This window comes from Nematostella vectensis, chromosome 6 (assembly GCF_932526225.1).
Source record: "Nematostella vectensis chromosome 6, jaNemVect1.1, whole genome shotgun sequence".
NCBI classification, from domain to species: domain Eukaryota; kingdom Metazoa; phylum Cnidaria; class Anthozoa; order Actiniaria; family Edwardsiidae; genus Nematostella; species Nematostella vectensis.
Window position 1 is genome coordinate 5,910,033 of NC_064039.1, and position 20,669 is coordinate 5,930,701.

The window sequence follows — 20,669 nt, forward strand, 5'->3', positions numbered from 1 at the left end:
TCAAAAAGGCTATTTACTGTCATCAATTTCTATCTGACAGTTGCTATGTAGCCGCTATTACGAGCTACCTGTTCTAACATTTATACGACGTCTGAATCTATGTCTGGGAACAATACACACACAAAACAATCGGCGTTCGTAGTTAGAAGAATGGCGCACTTAAAAGAGAACAACACTTTAAATATAAGCGGAGAAATATATATTTTCTTTGCTAAAAACATGTCTGTGCAAAGTTCCTTTTGGTTAACAGATTGTAAGGAAACGCAGATAAATGCTCATTCATCGACATAAATGCTCCGTAATAAGTTTTCCCCCATGAGACTTTTTCCGTCTTTCTGCATTGACCCCTTAGTCAGGCAGAACAGAGAGAAAACAAATCAATAAAGCTGTAGATTGGATTTCAATGCAAATTTCGCTGAATTTTTGGCGTTCTACAAGGGAATTCAGGAAGAGGCAAGGTCGGATGCGAATAAAAGGGTTACACATACCCCGGAAACGGAAGTGACTTGAGATATCTTGACGCATCCGGTTTGGAGACTAATATAGAATTCGAACTCTTGTTTCGTTCCAAATTTGGAGACTGGGTTTTGATAGTAAAAAAATAACAAACATTACGATCCCACGACCCCAGTCCATATAGATACCGGTTGTTATGACTCTTTTGGAGACATTTAATAATGTTAGAAGGGCCAAACAAGATTATAAAATCACAGACACTAGCGATAAATTGGTGTTTATTGACCGCATACCGTCAGGCCGTTAGCCCGGAGGGTAATAGAAATAAGAGTACAAGAATGGACAGGAGTGAGGCGAGTTAAAAACATGAACCGGACATGAAATACTACCCTAGAACTTTGCTATTGCAACATCCTGATTAATTTTGGTGTATTTTAGGTGTCTATTTTGATGAAAGAACTTTTCCTTTTCGTCGAGAAAAATGTTATCTAAATTCAGAGATTAACAGTGTAAGCAATACCTTAAACCGAGCCCTACTAATTAGGTCGAAAGTCTACCCCTACCTATGTTTTTCATAGCTGTTACTTGGTACTAGTTTCACCTACCGCGACACAAACCCAATTTATTTTGAATATTTTTAGCCTTGTATCACTACGATGAACGTCTTTCCAGGATTTAAAAATGTACATTAATGTAACGATCCCCCATAGATAATAGTTGTGTCCCTGATAATGTCTGTTTTATGAGCTGGCTCCACCAAATCTAATCTGAAGGCTTCTGGTAACATACTTCCAGTATTCTCGTCGTATATAATCCACATCGGTTGATAACTTCTCACAAAGCTGTATAAAAAAGAATACTCTTATAAGGAATGATTTACAAATACCGTTATTACTAATAAGCAGCTTGTATATGAGGAAAAATGTAAATAAGCGCCTCGCCCAATGTGTTTAACTCTTAAAGACTTCAATGACAAGGGGAACTGCACTTTATTAAGGAATTAACAACTATGAGTATTATCTGCTTTTTTTAATTTAACATTGAAAGCTTGTTTTGTTATGGTTATTGGAATAATGTTAAAAAAACACTTTTTATCAAGTGATAAAACAAATTTTGTAATAACCCCCTCCTTGAATAAGCACACCACCTAGGACATGAATAATTAAATAAGGGCCTCACATGTTCAAATAATTGTGTGGTTCCGTCAGCTACCTTGGGTACCAGTGCACCCGAGCTTCGCGGCAAGAACGACTAAAACGTCTTCGCCGCAAAGCTTGGAGTCTCTGGTACCCAGGGTATCCTGCAGCTGAACAGCCAATAAATGTAATACCTTTTCTAAGAACTTTTAAGACCTAGAATCTCAAAATGTTATTCAAGAGTGACTTTGCACAAATATAATACTTTCTCAGCAACAGCCTAAGAAAATCCCTAAAATGGAGAAATTCAAAAATTTTATCTGAAATTTGAGAAAATTTCGATACGTTAAGTTAAATACCAATCTTCAGTTCATTTTCATTTTTCTAAGGGGTATACCCAGGGGAAAACTTTCAGGGGTTCTGTATGAAAATGCTTACATCCAAAGCCTTGTCCAGTGTGCGCGGCTCACTGTTATTCTCCTCCATTTCTTCCTCATAGATGTCAATCAGGGTGGCCATGAGGTAGGGGGAGTCTATTCCCCTTGTGTACATCTCATCAAGGGAGTCTTTCAAGCCCGGATACTTACTGAGTCCTGTCTTACTGAGAACACTGAAAAAGGATCATTCAAGAGGATCATTCAAGACAATCATTAGTAGCTTAACATTACCTTTTATCTTACATGCATTTTATTGCAATCCTTGCTAAAAGTGACTGTATGAATAGGCTATCCACCCCCCCCCCCCCCCCTTCCATAGTGACATTTTTTGGTATTATTTTTGTTTTATCCACTACATTCCATGTTCATTTCTTAGTTTTCCAAACCCAAATTCTATGTCATGTGGGGTGATAGGCATTAGTGCGTGGGTTAAAGTGTGTAAGTGTGGCTATTTTATATGGTGTATTGCATTAGGGGCTTATAGGGTTAGAGTTGTGTATATGGATGGGAGGTAGAAAAAGGCTGGGGGTAAAGTGTTCCAGGAGAACTGTGTATTTGACCTTGGGAGGAAGGTGTGATAATCATCTGTTGGTAGCTTCTTGTGATAACATATTATTCAATCTTGTGGAGTGTAATGTGAGCTTGTGGAAAATATAGTAAAATCACAAGACAGGAATAATACGCGAAAGCGTGCAGATAGGGTATAAAACAAAAGAAATGGATGGCGAAAAGGAAATAGATAGTGGTTATTAAAGTATAGGACAGTTGGCTCCTTGAATATGGAGTGTTATATTGTTGTGTAGAGAGAGTGTGTAAGGATGCGCACTCTAAGATAGTGATTGATAAGCAAGGAGCTTATGCTATGGCCCATATTGAGTGAGAAGAAAATCGTAGAGAAGCCACAGGTAGCCCAAGCTCTGTCAATAAGTAATTTGAACCAACGGACTCTTTGACAGTTAAAAGAGAGACATATGGTGTTGTTACTTTATGTTAGTATTTTTACATAAAAATATAATAAATTCAATCCAACGTGATGTAGTACTTGTAGTTGTCTATTATTTCCATGTTTAAGAGATTTAGAGCACATTTGGGGCTGTTTTAGAGATGTTTGGTGAATTTTAAAATTCCCTCCATCACTTCCACTAAGTGATAGACAAGATGCTCAATTAATGGCACGACCTCTAGTACAAGTCCAATAAATTCTTCCATTAGAAACTTTTGAAATTTCCCTAGCTGTGTGTGACAGTATAAGGCCTGTACTAACATATTTGAAGGGTTGCAAATAACAAACAATAAAGAATCACATTAAGTGATCCCGAGGCGTCCCCCCAATCCCCCACACACCACTTCTTTCTCCACCCCATCCCCCTTACCCACATCCCTCTCACAAATTAAATCTTATTTTATCCTCACCACACAACATATCAACCCACTACTACCACCCAGCTCTATACATGACACAACCCCCTTTCTCTCTCCCCTCATACCCAGCTAACCACCCAAGTACCCCCCTACTCACATCACCTACACCCAACCACCCACTTACCCCACAACAAGCACCCCCTCATCCCTCACTCTACAAACAGCCCCATACCCACTTTACCCATACCACACCATCATACAACCCGCCACGATGATTCCAAGCCCCAACACAACACCAACACCCACCTAAGCCCCACACACCGACACATACACTACCTCCCCCCCTTACACTTTCCTACACTCTCACCTAAAATATACATACCTAACACACCCTACACAAGCCATACCCCTGCCAACACCAAAAACAACACACCCCTTCTCCCCCCATGGCCTCAACACTACTTACCCTACAACACACCAAACCAACCACACCCTACAGCAGCCACTAATCCTACAACCAGCACTCCCCCCAACACCACACCCTACATACAGCCCAACCCCCCTCCCACCACACACACATCTACCCCTCCACACATAGCCTACTACATACAAACCATAGCATCCTACGACTCTATCAACCAACCCACAACACACCAACCAGCCACACCCTACACCAGACACTACCCCACAACCAACCCCCCCTACAAACTCCCTACATACAATTCCCTCACCCACCATACAAACATTTACCCCACAGCACAAAATCCAACTACAAACGACCACACCCTATGACCCAACCTACCTACCCACAAACCAACACGCCCTACACACTCACACACACCTTCTCCCCCCCTTCACCACCACAAACCGCACACAACACAACACAATCACAATACAATAACAATACCCCTACACCACACATAACAGTCCTCTACTAACCATTCCCCCCTCCCCCCCCCCCCCCCCCAATACACACACAACTTGCCTACTTTACACGCGCCGCAACTCTCACTACGTCACGCCACCCCCTCCTCCCCCACCATACACATACATTTTATAATAACACAATCTTGTAACATCGTAATCTGATAACATCCGGTACATGCCATTATTACATTAGTCGTACCATGTTATCACAAGCTCAAGCCATGAGCTTCATATTTGAAGGGATGCAAATAACAAACAATAAAGAATCAGAATCTTCTAGTTTGACTTACCCCTTGAGATAATTCCAAGCACTTTCATTGTTGGGAACCTTTTCTATAAGATCTAAGACAAACCTGGAGAAACACAAGACATTGGCCTGTTAGTGAATAAATTACAAAGATTGGCAATGAGACTTGTTGTTATAGTACCATTTTTGCTGTTATCGCAACATGTGACAATCAAGGGCAGAATACTTATGCCCATGCTAAAAGAAACACAAAATTTAAGGGTTACTGTAGCTGTTTTCATTTATCTCTACTAGCTAAAAGTTGCACTAATTTTACATTTATTTAAACAATCCTTTAGGTGAAGTTCCTCCTAACACCCCAAACCACCCCTGGCCCCCTCAATTATGGGCAGCATATCATCACCTTGTTTGCAGTAACACCTAGTTTGCCATAACACTCGAGCATAAACAACACTTTACCATTTCATATACTGATTAACCATGCAACAAGACATTCAACTTACTTGACTTCCTGTTTGATCACTTCTTCAGTGAATCCTGTATGAGATAGCACAAAATATCTTTGATTCCATGCTGAATTATTCCTAAGGTCTTCAGCTAAAAGTTTGTCCACATATTCCAACTCATTGTCCCACAGGTTGAACGCCCTGATAACCCACTGGCGGTGCTGCCAGGCGTGGTAGTTCTTAGCATCTGGTCGAAGAATGGATTGTGTGAACTCTAACTCCTGTGATCCATCTCCTAACCAGTCTACAAGCATTCGTCTATGGTACCTAGACAAGAAATACATTCAATGGTCTATGTTACCTAGAACAAAAATATATATATATATATATATATATCACATTCAAGCAGTTATTTATGGGACAAAATATAATACATTCAGAGCTGTGATTTTGATGATGATGTTGATATTTTGTTGTCATTTACAAATTTCTTTCTACAGACCCCAATCTCACAACAATCGCAATAGAAATTAATGGACATACAAACTTAGAGCCATAGGCTATTATTTTTTATGTATTATATATTTTAATATGAAATTCATGGTATAATAAAGGCCATGGTGAAAAATAAAAGAAGATAATTATATTATTTTCTTGTCCCAGTCCTTTTAGCATGACATCACACATAGGACACTAAAATGTTTGGTTCACATATTCTAATTGTCTCACAGGTTGAAACCTATATCAGGTAAAAACCTTGCCAGAGACTATACATTCTAGGAACACGTTGCTGTGTTTTATGTCCCTGTCACTCATATTTTGGCCTATTTGGTAAGATAAAAACTTACCACACTTGATAGTTCTTTGGCTGATCTTCAATCACTCTGCTGACATATTCCAGTTCCTCTTGTAGATCTTTGCTAAGAGCTCGTAGTACGAGCCTCCGGTAATGCCTTTATACATGAACACAATTGAACACCACATATTCCATGGTTGACAACACCAGAGATCAAGATATTTACTGTACTCCAATATTATTGTTATACTCAGTATCACTATCTCAAGGTTACACTGTACATTGTTTGGTAAAAGTTTGGCTTTGCAGAACTAACTGTGAAAAGACCCAAGTGTATTTACATGGAATACAAAGAAGGCATAATATTCTCTGTTGGATATATTCACCGAATAATAATAGTAAATGGATTTTGTCAGTCTAGAAAGTCAGTCTAGATGCCTTGTTCAAGTAGTAACTTTGTTCCATAAATGAAATGGCAGATTTTTTAATAGATCCCCTTCCAAACAAGTCCTTGTTTTCAAGGGTAAGACAGAAATATGCCTATGGGAAATAAGAGCTTTTATAATGTCCACTTTCTTAGAAAATATTACTTACCAAACAGTGTAGTTAGCAGCATTCAAAGATATAGCATCTGAGGTGAGGGTCAGTGCTCGCTCACTCATCTCTCCTGACTTCAGTACAGCTCGGAAGTAGTCGTACACATCTTTAACTGAAAGTTAAATGTATAATAAGATTTGAATTAGTGTGCAATATCTGATTCATTTTATCAGATTGATACTTTGATGTTTTTGGCCTTGTACCCTTCTCTTCTTTCCTCTTCTACATCCTCCCCCCCCCCCCCCCCCCCACAGAGACCCTCTGAAAGCCTGATTCTTTGCCGCATAACAAATCACAACATAGTAAGCCAACTGCCCTTGGTTTTGACCTTTATTCTAGAGCATAAATATTACAAAGGATGATTAGAAAGAGTGATATCTAAACATACACCACCATGTCTGTGCTCAAAATGAACATAGTGCACAGCTGATAAAAATTTTCTCACAGAATATATAAAAATCTTAATAAGCTAAACAAAATTCAAGGCTAATTTTTTATGGATTAACATTTTTGCTTTTACTTAATCGAATATCACCAGAAATACGAATGTTTGGGATTTCGTCTAAAACCGAATGTGATTTCACAGGAAGTGTGGCTCGGCCAGTCAGAAATAACAGCCGTTTGTAGCAAAATCACACAAACTTACATCTAATAGAGTAGGCGATGGCCACTACAGGGTTGGGACCATCGTCCTGCTCAACTGGAGTCACATCCTTCCACTCGTCTCGCTCGCTGTAAGGCACAAAATTATCTGACTCTTCGTCTTCCGAACTGTCGGCCATTTTTAGTCTTCTACAGTAACCAGGCCTGTATACAGTGAGCCACTCCTCAGCCTCGTTCTGGTGCTAAATGCTACTTTTTGGTGGTAGGGGCTTTAGGATAGTAGTTTCAACCTAAATATGTTAGCAATGTCTTGTTATTGTTGAATAAACGTGTAACCAGTTTTGACAACTCGGAGTTTGTTTACAATTTAACGAAAAAGGCTCAAAGCTAAACAGCTACATAAAGGGATTGAAATGCGGGGCTTCGTGAGAAAAAAGCTGCAAAAATATTTGCGAGACGGTGGTGCGCTTGTTTATCAATATCGTTTGTGTTTCAGGGCTCTGACAATGTCGCACAGGGGTCTCGCACCTGCCAAGTCGAGCGAATTGTATTTCTGAAAAACATAATACCAGGCGCTAATTAAGAGACTCGGGAACCAGTGAATTTGGTATTTTCTCCCACTTCATGCACAGCTTGATTTCCGAGTGCCACGCGACAAAAAATAAGAACAAAGATTTTAAAACTTTATTAGTATCTTATGCTCTCTTGTACGTACACAATATCAAACCGACGACTGACAGCCTGCCCGATCTGCTGATAATATTCGTGTTTGTTTTTGTTTTTTCGCCCACAAAAATGAACAGAAAATAATATTGTGCTCTCTTCTTAATCAGTTTAATAATTTTTGTGCGTAATGAAAATTTTTATTAACCATCCACAGGAAATCATAAAGAGCAGTAATACGTTTTTAAATGCTTTAAACCACAGGCGGTCATAGGTGGGAAAAAACTCATTTATGTCAGTATCATAAGCACAAGTTTTTCTTTGTGTCATCGTGTTCTAGGCGTCAATAAGGTGTCGCAATGCTAGTATTCCATCCCTATTCCTGGGTCACTCTGGTGATGATATGCTGCGGCTTCTGGTCACACAGGGTAGACAGTAAGTACGAAATGGAGAAACCATCCTGAGCTAGGTCACCCTCATTGTATTTACCAATAAGATTTTAGAAAGCCTCAGAATTAACGATAGTAACGTACCAGTGTGTATTTTAAAGAACTGCATTCTATGGGTAGCAAACTGGCAAATGGTCCATTGAACAAGCATTATTATTCATTTATTTGTTTATATTTTTTTGGTGGGGGGGGGGGTGGGGGGCTGAGGGCGAGGGCAGGGTTGGCATAGAGCCGGAACAGGAAGTCTAAAAAAAAATCGTTCCCAGTCCCACTCTCGCTATCGCAAAACTGCGCAAAGTGTTGTTGCTGATCGCAAGGAATGAAAAGTTGAGTCGTTAGATGCATTCCGATCAACCTAATTGGTCCTCGGTCGTCAAAAAGTGCAGCCGTAATCCGCAAGATATTGCACTCTGATCAATTACAAGCAAGTGTGCTTCGGTATAACAAGCATTCAAACTCTGTTTATGCGTTACGTTGTATTTAATATTATTAATATTAAATTAATATTATTTAGTTTTGTATTTAATATAGTTTCGCATTAAAGCTTTATTTTTCATTGGGTTGCTGTAATACCGCCGAATTTTAAGCCCATATTAAATAGGTTTGAATATTTTTTTTTTAACTTTTTTATTTGCTTTTCCCATTTTTTGTCGAGAATGTTGGAAAAAATGAGCATAATTTGAGCACAATTTTTATTAAAAACGAGCAACGCTCCTAGCATAATCGACTCGTCAGCTCGTCCAGCTCGAATGCTTGTTTTCTGGAAAAAAAAAAAATAGAAATGCTCGGACAATCGTTTTTTTTTTTAAATTTTATTTACTTTGGCTTCTACTGAATTTATATGTATTTTTATCTGTTACGCGATACGACCCACAGTACAGCTCTTTGCACTCATTTTAAAGCTACATTATCACCAATTGCATTTGCTACCTATGCCACTATGCAGTTCCTATTATGACATACTGTATGAAATACACAATTATTTTGGGATGATAAGTAATACGATTACATGACAAAAAGGGTATCGTTTTCGATAAAAGAATAAAAAGAAAGAATTCAACCCACAAATTTATATTTGCCGTTAAAAAAACATTTTATTGTTAGCTTATTTAGAATAGAGGGCATTCGCACGTGCGTTTTACTGTTATGCAGACTGATGACCCATGAGACCAAAGGCGCCCAAATAGCTAAACTGACCTCAATATTTTACACTCTACGTCAATAAGCGGGCTGTGTGTGGCGTAACCGTGTAATGCGCAGGTACCTCGGTGCCTGTGTGTTAGTTGCACAGTTCGCTAGATAGCGGTGTTGGGGCCGAAATCTCCTGCCTAGCCGTAAAGCTTTAGCTGCCATACGACGATTCAGCGCCACGTCTGGATGTATGGTCTCCCTTTTTCATTTTCAACCTAATTAGGTTCGAATCATGGCCGAAACCTTCGGGTTTTTTTTTCAGTTGTTTTTCTTTAGCCAGTCAATGTTTAGGCCTGTTTGACATAGGAAATCTATTTAAATATTTTAAAGTCTAGATAATTTTATTTAGGGTCATTAAAAACGTATGCCGAGCAGCGGGAAGGACGGTGGGAGAAACTGAAAACTTATCGCTCCTTCCTAGGCGGCTTATTATCAAGAACCTAGGGTACTAAACCTATTACCTGTGCTATACAAATTCTTCTACCAAGCAAATTCTTCTTCAAACAATTTTATACAGAAAATGAGAAAAGTCAGTGACAACGGCTGAGCATCGTAGGGGTAATAAAAATTGAAATCCCTGACTCTAATCAACTTTTTCCCCCCTTTTTCTTCATACCCCCTATGACTGAAGTACCGACACCCCAAAACTCGACTAATTCTCGACTTCCTCTCCAATCCTAATTCAAGTCTCTACTCACGTTTTATAGCCAATGGCATAGATGGGTTGACAATTTTTTTAGGGGGGGGCATGACTCAGTCATTCCTTGTATATATACGGACCTTTAGAAAAGTGAAGGGGGTGGGGTGGGTAAACTGGTAAAAAAACAACAAAATCATACACGATGAAAAGCCTGGGAGACTAAATGCATACAGCCCCGATAAAATAAAACCTGACCAAAAAAAAAAAAAAATGCACACAACGATTTAAAAAATTAATGCACGTCTTGGAGACAGGAAAAAAAACATGCACGACTGAAACCTCCCCACCCATCCCCCTACACTTTTCTAATGGTCCGTCCCTAATTTACAATGATTAGTACGATGTAACCACGTGGTTTGTTTAAAAGCGGAAGCCGAGGTTGTACGAGATGTGGCCTGGGGCGAGTGGTCTCCATGCTCAGTGACGTGTGGCAAAGGGGTGCAGTCAGGAAGGAGTACCTGTGTTCAAAATTGCCAAGCAATACCGGACAAGATGACGGACAGTATGCCAAGCAATACCGGACAAGATGACTGACAGTATGCCAAGCAATACCGGACAAGATGACGGACAGTATGCCAAGCAATACCGGACAAGTTGACGGACAGTATGCCAAGCAATACCGGACAAGATGACGGACAGTATGCCAAGCAATACCGGACAAGATGACTGACAGTATGGCATGCAACTCCGATCCTTGTCAAACAGAAAAAAGTAAGTCTAGGGTACGCTCACCTTATAAATGACACATAAGAATAATGCAGTTTTTTTTTACAAATAAGGCATATATTAATTTCCTTATATGGAAGTGACCACGTTTGGCAAAATTTTCCATATTTTACACCTTTTTAAAAAAATATGTACCATCTTTCATCCATGTATAGCATCTTCGTTTTTCTTAAAACAATTGGACATCGTCAAGTGCAGGCAAACGCTTCGTACAATGATGTCACCTACCATCATGCACTGCGCGGCAATATGTCTACAGGACCCAGAATGCATTGCAATCGCAACCTCAGATTTAAAGAAGAATAACTGCAGACTATGTAGTGATTTAGTGTCTAGTGACGTCATAGCTAGTGTCGTCACAAAGAAAGACTATTACACCAGATATTTGGTTTGACCTACCAAATTAGGTTTTACTAGAAAGGATTTGTTCAAAAAGGCTAGGAAGATAGCATGTCATGAATCTGCATGTGCATGTTCGGGTACCCTGTGGTTAACGAAGTTGAGTCACATGATCTAGTCTCTGGCCCAAACCAAATGATCCCCGCATATACCTATTTCAATAAAGATTGTCAGTGCAAATGGCAAATGGCGATTGACAAATGGCAGTTCTACGGCCGAAAAAAACAAGCGTCTCGAAAAATATGGATAAATCAAAACAATTATCCATTAAAGGTTACAAATGCTTGGCTCTGACATTACTGGACTTTATTTAACACATTTTTTAAGAATAATTAGTACCCATAAAAGCCATTTGTCATTCGCCCTTTGCACTGACAACCTTTTGTGAAATAGGTGTATACAAAGTTTCGGCTAGACGAGGTAATGATATCGAGGTAACATTTCACCCGCGCGCATATTTCCGTGAAGCCACCTTTTTCACTACGCAGAAAAAAAACACTGCTGACCTGTAGTGGCAGCGAGCGCTCGCTTGTACCTCTTTATATTTAACGTAAAGATTATTAAAGCTAGAAGAAGTTTATTGGGAAATAAATCAGCAAAGGGCTGAAGGTGCATGTCGTCAGCCTCTCTAAAAACACGAGTACCGTAAATGATACAATAAACGCCCGGGGCGTTAAATAGAGAAAGGCGTTTATTAGAGAGGGGCGTTCAATATAAACTTGTAAGCTTAGGGGGGAGGGGGCGTTCATTAGATAGGAGGCGTTCTTTAGTAAGGGGGCGTTTAATAGATCATTTACGGTAGTTTTGCTGACGTCTCAAGCATTAGTCGGTGCAATAAATGAAGATTATATTGATCTGTAATGACTACAAACAAAGCCCAATCTTAATCTCCTCTAAGCTCAGGCTTCAAGGTGGTACTATTCACTCTTGTTCACTATTTTGTTGGAACACCACTGTCTATGGAAGCTTATTGAGTTGATCGGCTATAATGCAATCTAAATCCAAATTTAAAATATTTGTATCGCAAATAAAACCTCGACACAACTTTTTCTATTGAACGATTTTCCGATAGGCAAATAACAATGCCTACTCAAAGATCTGCACACGGCAATTATGAAACTCACACACTACAATTCGTCCATTCCGTAGTACTGTAGCCGTCGTCGGCTGTTTGAATTTACCGATCTTTTCTCCTTCTGAACCAAACTTTCCTACCAAGGTAAAACGCCAGCTTGCATCGTGTTTAAAGATTTGAATACAGTCATTCCAAGAATCGCAAACCAAAAGATATCCACATTTGTCAATGGCCAGCCCACGCAAATGGTTAAACGTCATACCTGTGGACTTACTCAACAAGCCCAACGCTCCCTTTTTCCCGCCAAATTCCTGGACAAGTGCGCCATCTTGGGAAAAGACCTTGATAGTGCTGCTACCGCTGTCCGACACGATGTAGTGATGGTCATGATAGATACAGTAATATGACTCTATAATAGAGTCAGCGCCTATCACACGCACCACCTCCCCCACGGGATTAAAGACTTGAACTCGGCGATTCCCAAGGTCACTGACGATGATATTCTGGTCATTATCCACAGCGACCCCGTAGGGCTTCCTCAAGTATCCCTCGCGGCTACCAGCTCCGCTAAACATAAACTTAAAGCTTCCACTCTTAGCGAAAACCTGTATTCGGTGATTTCCCGTGTCTGATACTATGACGTCATCGTTAGCAGACACCACGACCCCCCTGGGCTCGATCAGCTGCCCCTTCCCCGACCCGAACTCCCCTATTGTGCGGAGGAACCCCCCGTCTGGGGTGAAAACTTGGAGACGGTTATTTTGTCGGTCCGTCACAAAAATTTCGCCGGCACTGTTCTCAGCGGAGCACCATGGACCACTGAAGTCCCCCTGACCTTGGCCTTTCGCGCCGATTTCTATGATTGCTTGGTACTTTCGTGGTATGACTTCCATCTTAAATCGACTGCCGTTGATGTGGGCTCCTTTGATCATCACAGCCACGTAGCACATCCCAGTGTGCATCGGGGTGTAGGTGACCGTGTAAGTACCATCTCGATTATCTTTTACATTGTCAGTCAGGTCTTGCGTGACTGCGTTATATGTGACGTCATAGGTCACGCTGACGCTTACACCTTCGTACGGGGCATGGATGAGTTCTCCCTTTGGCGTGAAAGTCGAGACCTTGAAGTATGTTTGCAGACCGATTTGGAGCTTCCCCGCGGATAGTGATACCCCCGGACCCTCCGCGTTGCACAGTGAGGGATCCACGCTAGTAACGCGCCCTATGCCATTCGTGGTCAGCAAGTCGAGGAATGCAGTATTTGGAGAGAAGATTTTGCCTTTGGTTGCTAGCGGAGAAGACACAAACTCTAAACTGGACTGCTGTTGTAAGTTGGCCTTCACTTCCTCGGCTAGCTGACAAATCTCAAGGGTGCTTCCCTTCTCTAGCAAATTTTCCGCGTATTCTATAACTTGGGATGTTTCCTTGTTAAAATCTCGAATTCGCGTCTTGTGCTCAGTTACTTCAATACTCATTGCGGCTCTTATCTTAGCCAACTCAGAGAGAAGTTCCTCTTCTTGGTGGCGAATCAAATCAATCGTTTTATTCACGAAATTTTGCATCATTTTCTGTACTTGCTGGAGCCGAAGCTCTCCCATAGAGGCTTCTTGGTTCAAGCAATCGATTTCTTGATCGCCTTCCCTAAGTCTGGTCTTGGTCTTTTCGACACATCTTTTGATCTCTTCTTTAATTCTGTGTAAAATAGGGTCTGTAGAAGTAGGATGGAATCGGTGATTACGGTGTATCATAACCCCACACATTTCACACCCGATCTCTCGACAATCGTGACAGAAGTGATCCAATGGCTTGTATTCGTGGTGTTGCTTTTTGCATGTCTTCGAGTAGCTTTCTTGCCGCTGAAACTCCGCCACTTCGCCTGAGCAAAGAAACAATGCATGAGCAAGTGCTTTGCTTATGAGGCCAAGTCGCGAAACGCGCAACCTATCAGATAAATAAAATAACAATTCTTCCATCTCTTTAAACTTACCACCAAATAAGGCGTTTTTTTTCTAGATTAAGCAAATATATGCGCTCACGTTATTTTCAATGACACTTTGAAAAAAAAAAACAGCTTTACACTGGCGAAGGTAACGTATACGTAGAAGTAATAGAGCTAATGAAAGTCACAACAGCATGAGCGTGTCAGACCAGCGCAATTGACGTTAGCAGAAAAGGAGAAGTTAAACGAACCGTCCCGAAAGAGTACAGATAAGAGAACGGCGGAAGAGAACTGCGTTCTCTTTCTTCTCCTTTTGCGTCCTCCATCTCGTCTCGGCTTCCTGTATATACTGTATCAACAAAACAACAAACTCACCCAGTGTGCCATGCATCTTCTCTATGCTAGCTTCGATACTAAGCAATTGATCCTTGACTTCAGAATCACGTGCGTACCAATTCTTTAACTCTTCAATATTCAACTCGTCATCAGTAGTTAACGGTGCGTTTTGTAAAATTGCTATCTCGTTTTTCCATTGCTGTTCCTTTGCCGCACTTAAATGCGCCATCAACCGCACTAAGACTGCGCTAATCCTACTCCACAGGTCCTTGAAGTCCGCGTCCGTCACTTCCATGTCACGTGAATGCGCGTACAGATCATTGCGATACAACCTTATGCGCACGAGATCATCAGAGCGTAAAACGTCCCCATCAGCAGGCATCGCGTCCCAGCCCCCAGAGGATGGCGGTGGCAAACCACCCAAGCGCTGAATAAGCATCATCATCAACGTGACGTCAAACTTCTCCGAGGTACCTGTTACCCCAGGGGAGGGGTACACCACAGTCCGTTGGTAGGGCAAGAGGCGTTGTCTGCCGTGTATCAGAGTGCGTTGGTGATTTAGCAAGATGCTAGTGAGGTTAGTAGGAGGCAAGAGATAATCAAAGGTCTCCCTCAGGACTCGTGTCCCGCCGGCAATCAGCAGACGTATGAGGCGCTGGAAATTGTCCTTCTCTTGTGAAGACTTTAGTACTCCCGACATCTGGTACAAAGAATATATCAGTTATTGGCTTTAACATACCCAGGAACCTTTTTTTCTGTTTTTGCGTTCCCTCGATGGGGATGAAGCTGTGAGCGTGTTAGAGTAAAGGGTTTAGAATGTTTTCTGAGGAGCTGTGCACAGGGGCAGTCATTAAACGCTTTCATCTATTCGATTATCCTCTCAAAGTAGATTCATTGCACTTTACGTTTATCAATGCCCAGTAGTACTCTTCTAAACGGGGATTCTTAGATGTGACCTTGCAAATAACAGGATTTCACGGCCTGTTTTCAGACGCACGATAGAGTCCGCCAGGCTCCCACTGGCCCTCTTCCCTGCTAGCTGGCGTTCGCGATGAAAGGAGTCTGCCTGCCCAGCGAAATACAAAAAAAAAAAGATAGTGCAAGCCAGGGAATTGAACGTCTCGTACGTGACAGAACATTAGGCTAAGGGTTTCGTATAAACAAAGGTCCCAACTAGACCCTATTATGCGAGTTTTGTTTGCTTTGCGTGACAATGCCGGGTGAGTCTGCTAAATTTACTGGTCGTAAATTTCTATTGTAAGATCTGCATTCTTTTATCACCTATTATTAATTCTTGGAGTTCAATAACAATTGTTGCATACTGCTTAAGGATAATGACGATTTACCTTTTGAATTTCAAAGAACGCTCTGCAATGTCGGTTCAGCGAGCAATACGACGTGGCAGGATTTACGAGGCAATGCAAATGTAATGTCTGTACAAAACACGTTTATCTTGACCTCTTCATATTTGGCGTTAAGACTTTCCAAGTTATCAAAAAGGTTTGAGAGGTAGAGAGGCAGATAAAACACAAATAATTACGATTTCTCGCGGCTTGAGTCAGATACGGCTTCCCGGAAAACCTGGTGCGAGGAATTTGATATAATGAAAATTTGGAATACGGAACGAGGACACCGAAAAACGGAAGATAATTTGAGTGTTTCGCCTTGGTAATAAAACGCAAGGACAACGTTATAAATGCCAAACAACAAATTTTATAATTGATATCTAAAACCACTCGAAGCCGTCATAAAAATATGAAAGGGTAAAGAGGGCATAATGAAAAGAAGTTAAAAAGTATTTATTTTACAGACAGCGTGACCAACCAGCCAAACGCCACAGGTAATAATGCAAAGTTTGATGCCTGCCACTCTAAAAATCAGCTCCCAATAGTTTGAATCTGTTAAAAAAACCTCCATAATCCCTGCATTTCTTAGCAAACCCCTATCTTTCAGGGCAGATCTAGAGTTTAATTTATTAGGGGAGTGGTAATGAGGGGAGATAAAAATAAATTTCCAAGTCTCCCACAGACTTGGAGGCATTTGGTATTGATGAAATGCACACCAATAAATATGTTTTTGAGGCATGCATCCCCAAGAAGAAAACGCTGTATTATCCTGTGCCCCCCCCAGGAACTCCAACTCAAAATATTTCCTTTTTGAGCCCCAACAAGAGACAGGATTGTTTGGGGCATGCATTCAAGAGGAAGATTCCATAACCGAAGAAGAGGGGGGTGCTAAGCCCCCTAAACCATCCTCTTCACCTCCCCCCATAATTCACTTGGCAGAATTCTACCTTCATTGGAGGTTATGAGGAGGTCATCTCCACTTTTGAGATTGATGGTATGAAAATATGCAACCTCATGTGCACAAGATCATCAGAGCGTAAAACATCCCCATCAGCAGGCATCGCGTCCCAGCCCCCAGAGGATGCCGGTCGCAAACCATCCAAGCGCTGAATTAGCATCATCATCAACGTGACGTCAAACTCCTACGAGGTACCTGTTACCCAAGGGGAGGGATACACCACAGTCCGTTGGTAGGGCTAGAGGCGTTTTCTGCCGTGTATCAGAGTGTGTTGGTGACTTAGCAGGATGCTGGTGAGGTTAGTAGGTGGCAAGAGATCATCAAAGGTCTCCCTCAACACGCAAGTCCCGAGGCATTTGGAGGCATTTTGTATTGATAAAATGCACACCAATTAATATTTTTGGAGGCATACATCCCCAAGAAGAAAAACGCTGTATTATCGTGTGCCCTCCCAGGAACTCCAACTCAAGATTTTTCTTTTTCTGAGCAACAACAAGAGACAGAATTGTTTGGGGCATTCATCCAAGAGGAAGATTTCATAACCGAAGAAGAGGGGGGTGCTACCCCTCCCCCCTAAACGATCCTCTTCGACCCCCATAATTCACTTGGCAGAATTCTACCTTAGGAGGATATGAGGAGGTCATATTCACTTTTAAGATTGGTGGTATGAAAATATGCAATATGGCTAAAGATTTAAAGGGAAAAGGTGCCAACAATATTTCCATAATAGGAAAACATGCCCTTTGACCCCCCCCCCCGTAAATAAATGAATAATTTTTCAATACAAAAAATTTCAACTCCTGATTTTTTCTTGAGCCCCTCTCCCCCTAGTTTTTACCAGCTCCACCACCGAAATCTTCTTTTATTTATTTTTTTCTCCAAACCATGATTGCTGGTCCTTCTTCAAGCACACTAGAATGAACTAAAATTGACAGTTACAGAGGCTCCTTACTCAAGGGAACAGTTTTAAAGTCACAATAAATAAAGGCTTTGTACACTTTCTCTAAAGCTAAACATGCTTTGTTATTAAGGACTCCTTTTGGGGTCCTAAAAGTGTCCTTATCAATGGGTTCTAACTCTTTTATCTGGGCAATGTGCTTTCCTTTTTATCCAAGGCTTAGGATCTCGTTATCCAGAGGTACCTTGTCTCTCGCCATGCTACTTTCTTTATATCACTGACTTGAATTTTAGAGGGGCCTTCTGATCTCCTTCGCAGCCCCCATCGGTTGGAGTATTAACGTTGGAGGCTGCCAAGCAGACTATCTTGGGGATTATTTAGTGACAGATCAGGGATTTCTCTGTACTTGTCTTGGAACTCATGATTTAGTACCAGACTTTTTCAAGTGACCCTATCTGTTTGTATTAGGGGCTATATTCAATGTTTGACCAAGTTTCTGACTGTTTTTGTTGCTGTTGATGTTGAAAAGTTGTTTTGACTGCCTGTTTTGGGGCAACATTTCGTGCCAGATTAAGAAGTCCTCTCAGCTTGTTTTGCTTTCAATTCTTCAGTTCGTTTCCTGATATACTCCTCATCCTCTGGTTTAATTTGGAAGAAATATCTTTTCTGTTGTTCAACAAATCTTCTTATCTGTTGGTAAAATGATCCTTGTGTTAATGATACAACACATAACATGACACATGGAAGACAACCCAGTTATATCAAAACCCTGGGACCCCCAAATTCACCACTTAGGAAATAATGAAGGGCAGATCTAGGGGTGGGCAGAGTGCCCCCTTAATTTCAGATATTTGCCCTAGAAATAACATGAAATATAAGGAAATCCATGAAAGAACAATAAATTCGCCCCCCCCCCTTTTTTTCGAGACCCTTGCTTCCGCACCCCTTATTGGAACTCTTGGATCCGCCCCTGTGAGGGTCTGAAGGGCAAGGAAAGGGACCTTTAATATATGGTGTACATGGATTCCATGTATATTAAATACTCCATTTCACATTTCCCTAACCCATCTTGGAAGGTAACCACGGCATGCACCTAGAGGGTTGCAAAAAAGTCCTTCTTGAAAGGTTGTCAAATGTGCTCATTTTTCTATATGATTACCTATGACTGTGCCTCGTCTCCCTCCGACCTCCCCTTTCAACAAATCCTGGGGATGTACCTCAACCAAGCCTTAGCCTAAAAGCCATGCACCACTAAATACACACGGGATCACTTCACCTTTCAGGAACACGTAGGACGATATCATCGTCCTATGTTATATTGTCCTACGATTTACGTTATCGTAGACGATGTTTGTTTATCGTCTACGATTTAACATCATGGACGATTTACGTTTACGATTTACGTTTACGTTTCAAAGTGACTTGGGATTTACAGTTTCAATAGCATCGTTTACGATTTATCTGGGAACCGTTAAGAGGAGATGTTCAGGTTCTGTGGCTTTGTATTGGCCATTTATCGCCCCATATTGCGGTGAAAGAACAAAATATATGCCGTGATACGCATGGTACTCATCCCAAAAGATATTGCCATTCAAGCTGCCGGAATTTCTAAAAAAAAAAACAGATAATGAATGAGGGCGCCATTCCAAAATTATTGCGTGGATTAATTGTAGCTGATAGTATTACAGTACTTTTCTCGATATTTTAAAAGTGTCATTATTCTTACCTCAAAAAGAAAGCAGATTCTTTAGTTTAATACTATAAAAGACTCATCTAATAAGAATCGACTTTCTTTTTAAGGTAAGATTGGTACCTATAAATAAAGATAAAAAGAAGACTGCTATGTTCTTTTTTCAGCTACATTAAAATGAAACTACAGCGAGAGTATTTGAATTCTATTTAGATTTTATTTTCGTATATGCCCTCGTGTAATTTGCTTGAAAAAAAGGAATTTTGGAGGCCATTCATTTGTCATTTTTGTTGCAAAAATACTTTTTTGGCTTGTGCTAGTCTTCAACCGCGCGCCTTTGTGAATGTGATCCCTCGCATAAGGAAACGCATGAGATAGAACTGCCTTCCTTTGTATGGTCTTGAAATAAAACGATAACATGTTGAGATGGTGTCCTTGGCTGTTTTTCCGTGAAAGTTTGTCCAATATTCTGATTCATTATAGATCGAAAACGAAAATGTAAATCTTGACGTAAATCGTAATGGTAAATCGTAACGTAAATCGTCCTCGGTGTTAAATCGTAGACGATAAACAAACATCGTCTACGATAACGTAAATTGTAGGACGATATAACGTAGGCAATAATATCATCCTACGTGTTCCAGATAGGTGAAGTGATCCGACACACGTTGTGGGAAGTATCCAATTCATTGTTTTACTCTGACGATGCTTGGTTAACAGTTACATCGCATCCATAGGCTTGGCTACCCTTCCTGATGGAGCATGGGACAGTGAAAAGAAGTATTTGTATATATTATTGCACAAGGATCCTAATCTCCCTGTCTTAGCTTCCAAGATCTGTCACTGTTTCATCATAGCAGATATGGCTGTGTTGAGCTGGCTGTGTTTGCTATAATAGCCTTAAATTTGAAGGCATAGCATACTTACTGGCATAAAACAATGGTCTTCACTACTGAACTTGTGAATGAATACAAAATAGACTGTCAGTCCTGGAAAAAGAAGGACAACAAATACGCTCAGAAATTACCTGGTGAAAATAACACATCATTTCCGAACAGTATACCAAATTAGAAATCAGAAAACGGGAAGACCTAACACTAAAAGAACCAATACTCGCCTGTAGCAATTGCTGCGTTGAATAGTTTGAACCCCCTCTGATGATTTGGGAATATCAGTGGTCGAAGAAGTTCGTTCTGATCAGGGATTCCCTTTCCGATGGGACGTTTTCCGTCCGCCATTACGATACCAGGCTCCTCGGATGAAATGTACACAGGACTACTTCGACAGCTACT

General features: G+C 40.8%; 3 protein-coding genes and 1 long non-coding RNA gene across 5 annotated transcripts; 1 reads left to right on the plus strand and 3 right to left on the minus strand.

Moving 5' to 3' along the window:
• Positions 1 to 717: 717 nt before the first annotated feature.
• On the minus strand, positions 718 to 7,215 carry LOC5521432 (protein farnesyltransferase/geranylgeranyltransferase type-1 subunit alpha). Its single transcript, XM_001641299.3, has 7 exons — positions 7,051 to 7,215; positions 6,402 to 6,516; positions 5,860 to 5,964; positions 5,069 to 5,338; positions 4,609 to 4,671; positions 2,031 to 2,202; positions 718 to 1,298 (listed from the first exon to the last, which is right to left on the minus strand). The coding sequence occupies exons 1-7, from the start codon at positions 7,184 to 7,186 to the stop codon at positions 1,197 to 1,199; spliced, it is 963 nt and encodes a 320-aa protein (XP_001641349.1). The 5' UTR covers positions 7,187 to 7,215; the 3' UTR covers positions 718 to 1,196.
• A 3,905-nt stretch (positions 7,216 to 11,120) lies between these two features.
• Positions 11,121 to 16,066, minus strand: LOC5521557 (E3 ubiquitin-protein ligase TRIM71). Of its 2 annotated transcripts, XM_048729624.1 has the most exons (4): positions 15,832 to 16,066; positions 15,391 to 15,551; positions 14,525 to 15,185; positions 11,121 to 14,086 (listed from the first exon to the last, which is right to left on the minus strand). In XM_048729624.1, exons 3-4 carry the CDS (start codon positions 15,183 to 15,185, stop codon positions 12,222 to 12,224), a joined length of 2,526 nt encoding a protein of 841 aa, XP_048585581.1. In that variant the 5' UTR covers positions 15,391 to 15,551; positions 15,832 to 16,066; the 3' UTR covers positions 11,121 to 12,221. The 2 variants fall into 2 exon arrangements, with proteins under 2 accessions (XP_048585581.1, XP_032222554.1); XM_032366663.2 differs by lacking the exon at positions 15,391 to 15,551.
• LOC116604388 lies at positions 14,949 to 15,668 on the plus strand. The gene is made up of 2 exons (XR_004291026.2): positions 14,949 to 15,062; positions 15,477 to 15,668. It is a non-coding gene; the product is annotated as an uncharacterized LOC116604388 (long non-coding RNA).
• A 1,574-nt stretch (positions 16,067 to 17,640) lies between the features above and the next one.
• On the minus strand, positions 17,641 to 20,660 carry LOC116604387. Its single transcript, XM_032366666.2, has 3 exons — positions 20,495 to 20,660; positions 20,305 to 20,366; positions 17,641 to 18,377 (listed from the first exon to the last, which is right to left on the minus strand). Exons 1-3 carry the CDS (start codon positions 20,613 to 20,615, stop codon positions 18,258 to 18,260), a joined length of 303 nt encoding a protein of 100 aa, XP_032222557.1. The 5' UTR covers positions 20,616 to 20,660; the 3' UTR covers positions 17,641 to 18,257.
• Positions 20,661 to 20,669: the final 9 nt, after the last annotated feature.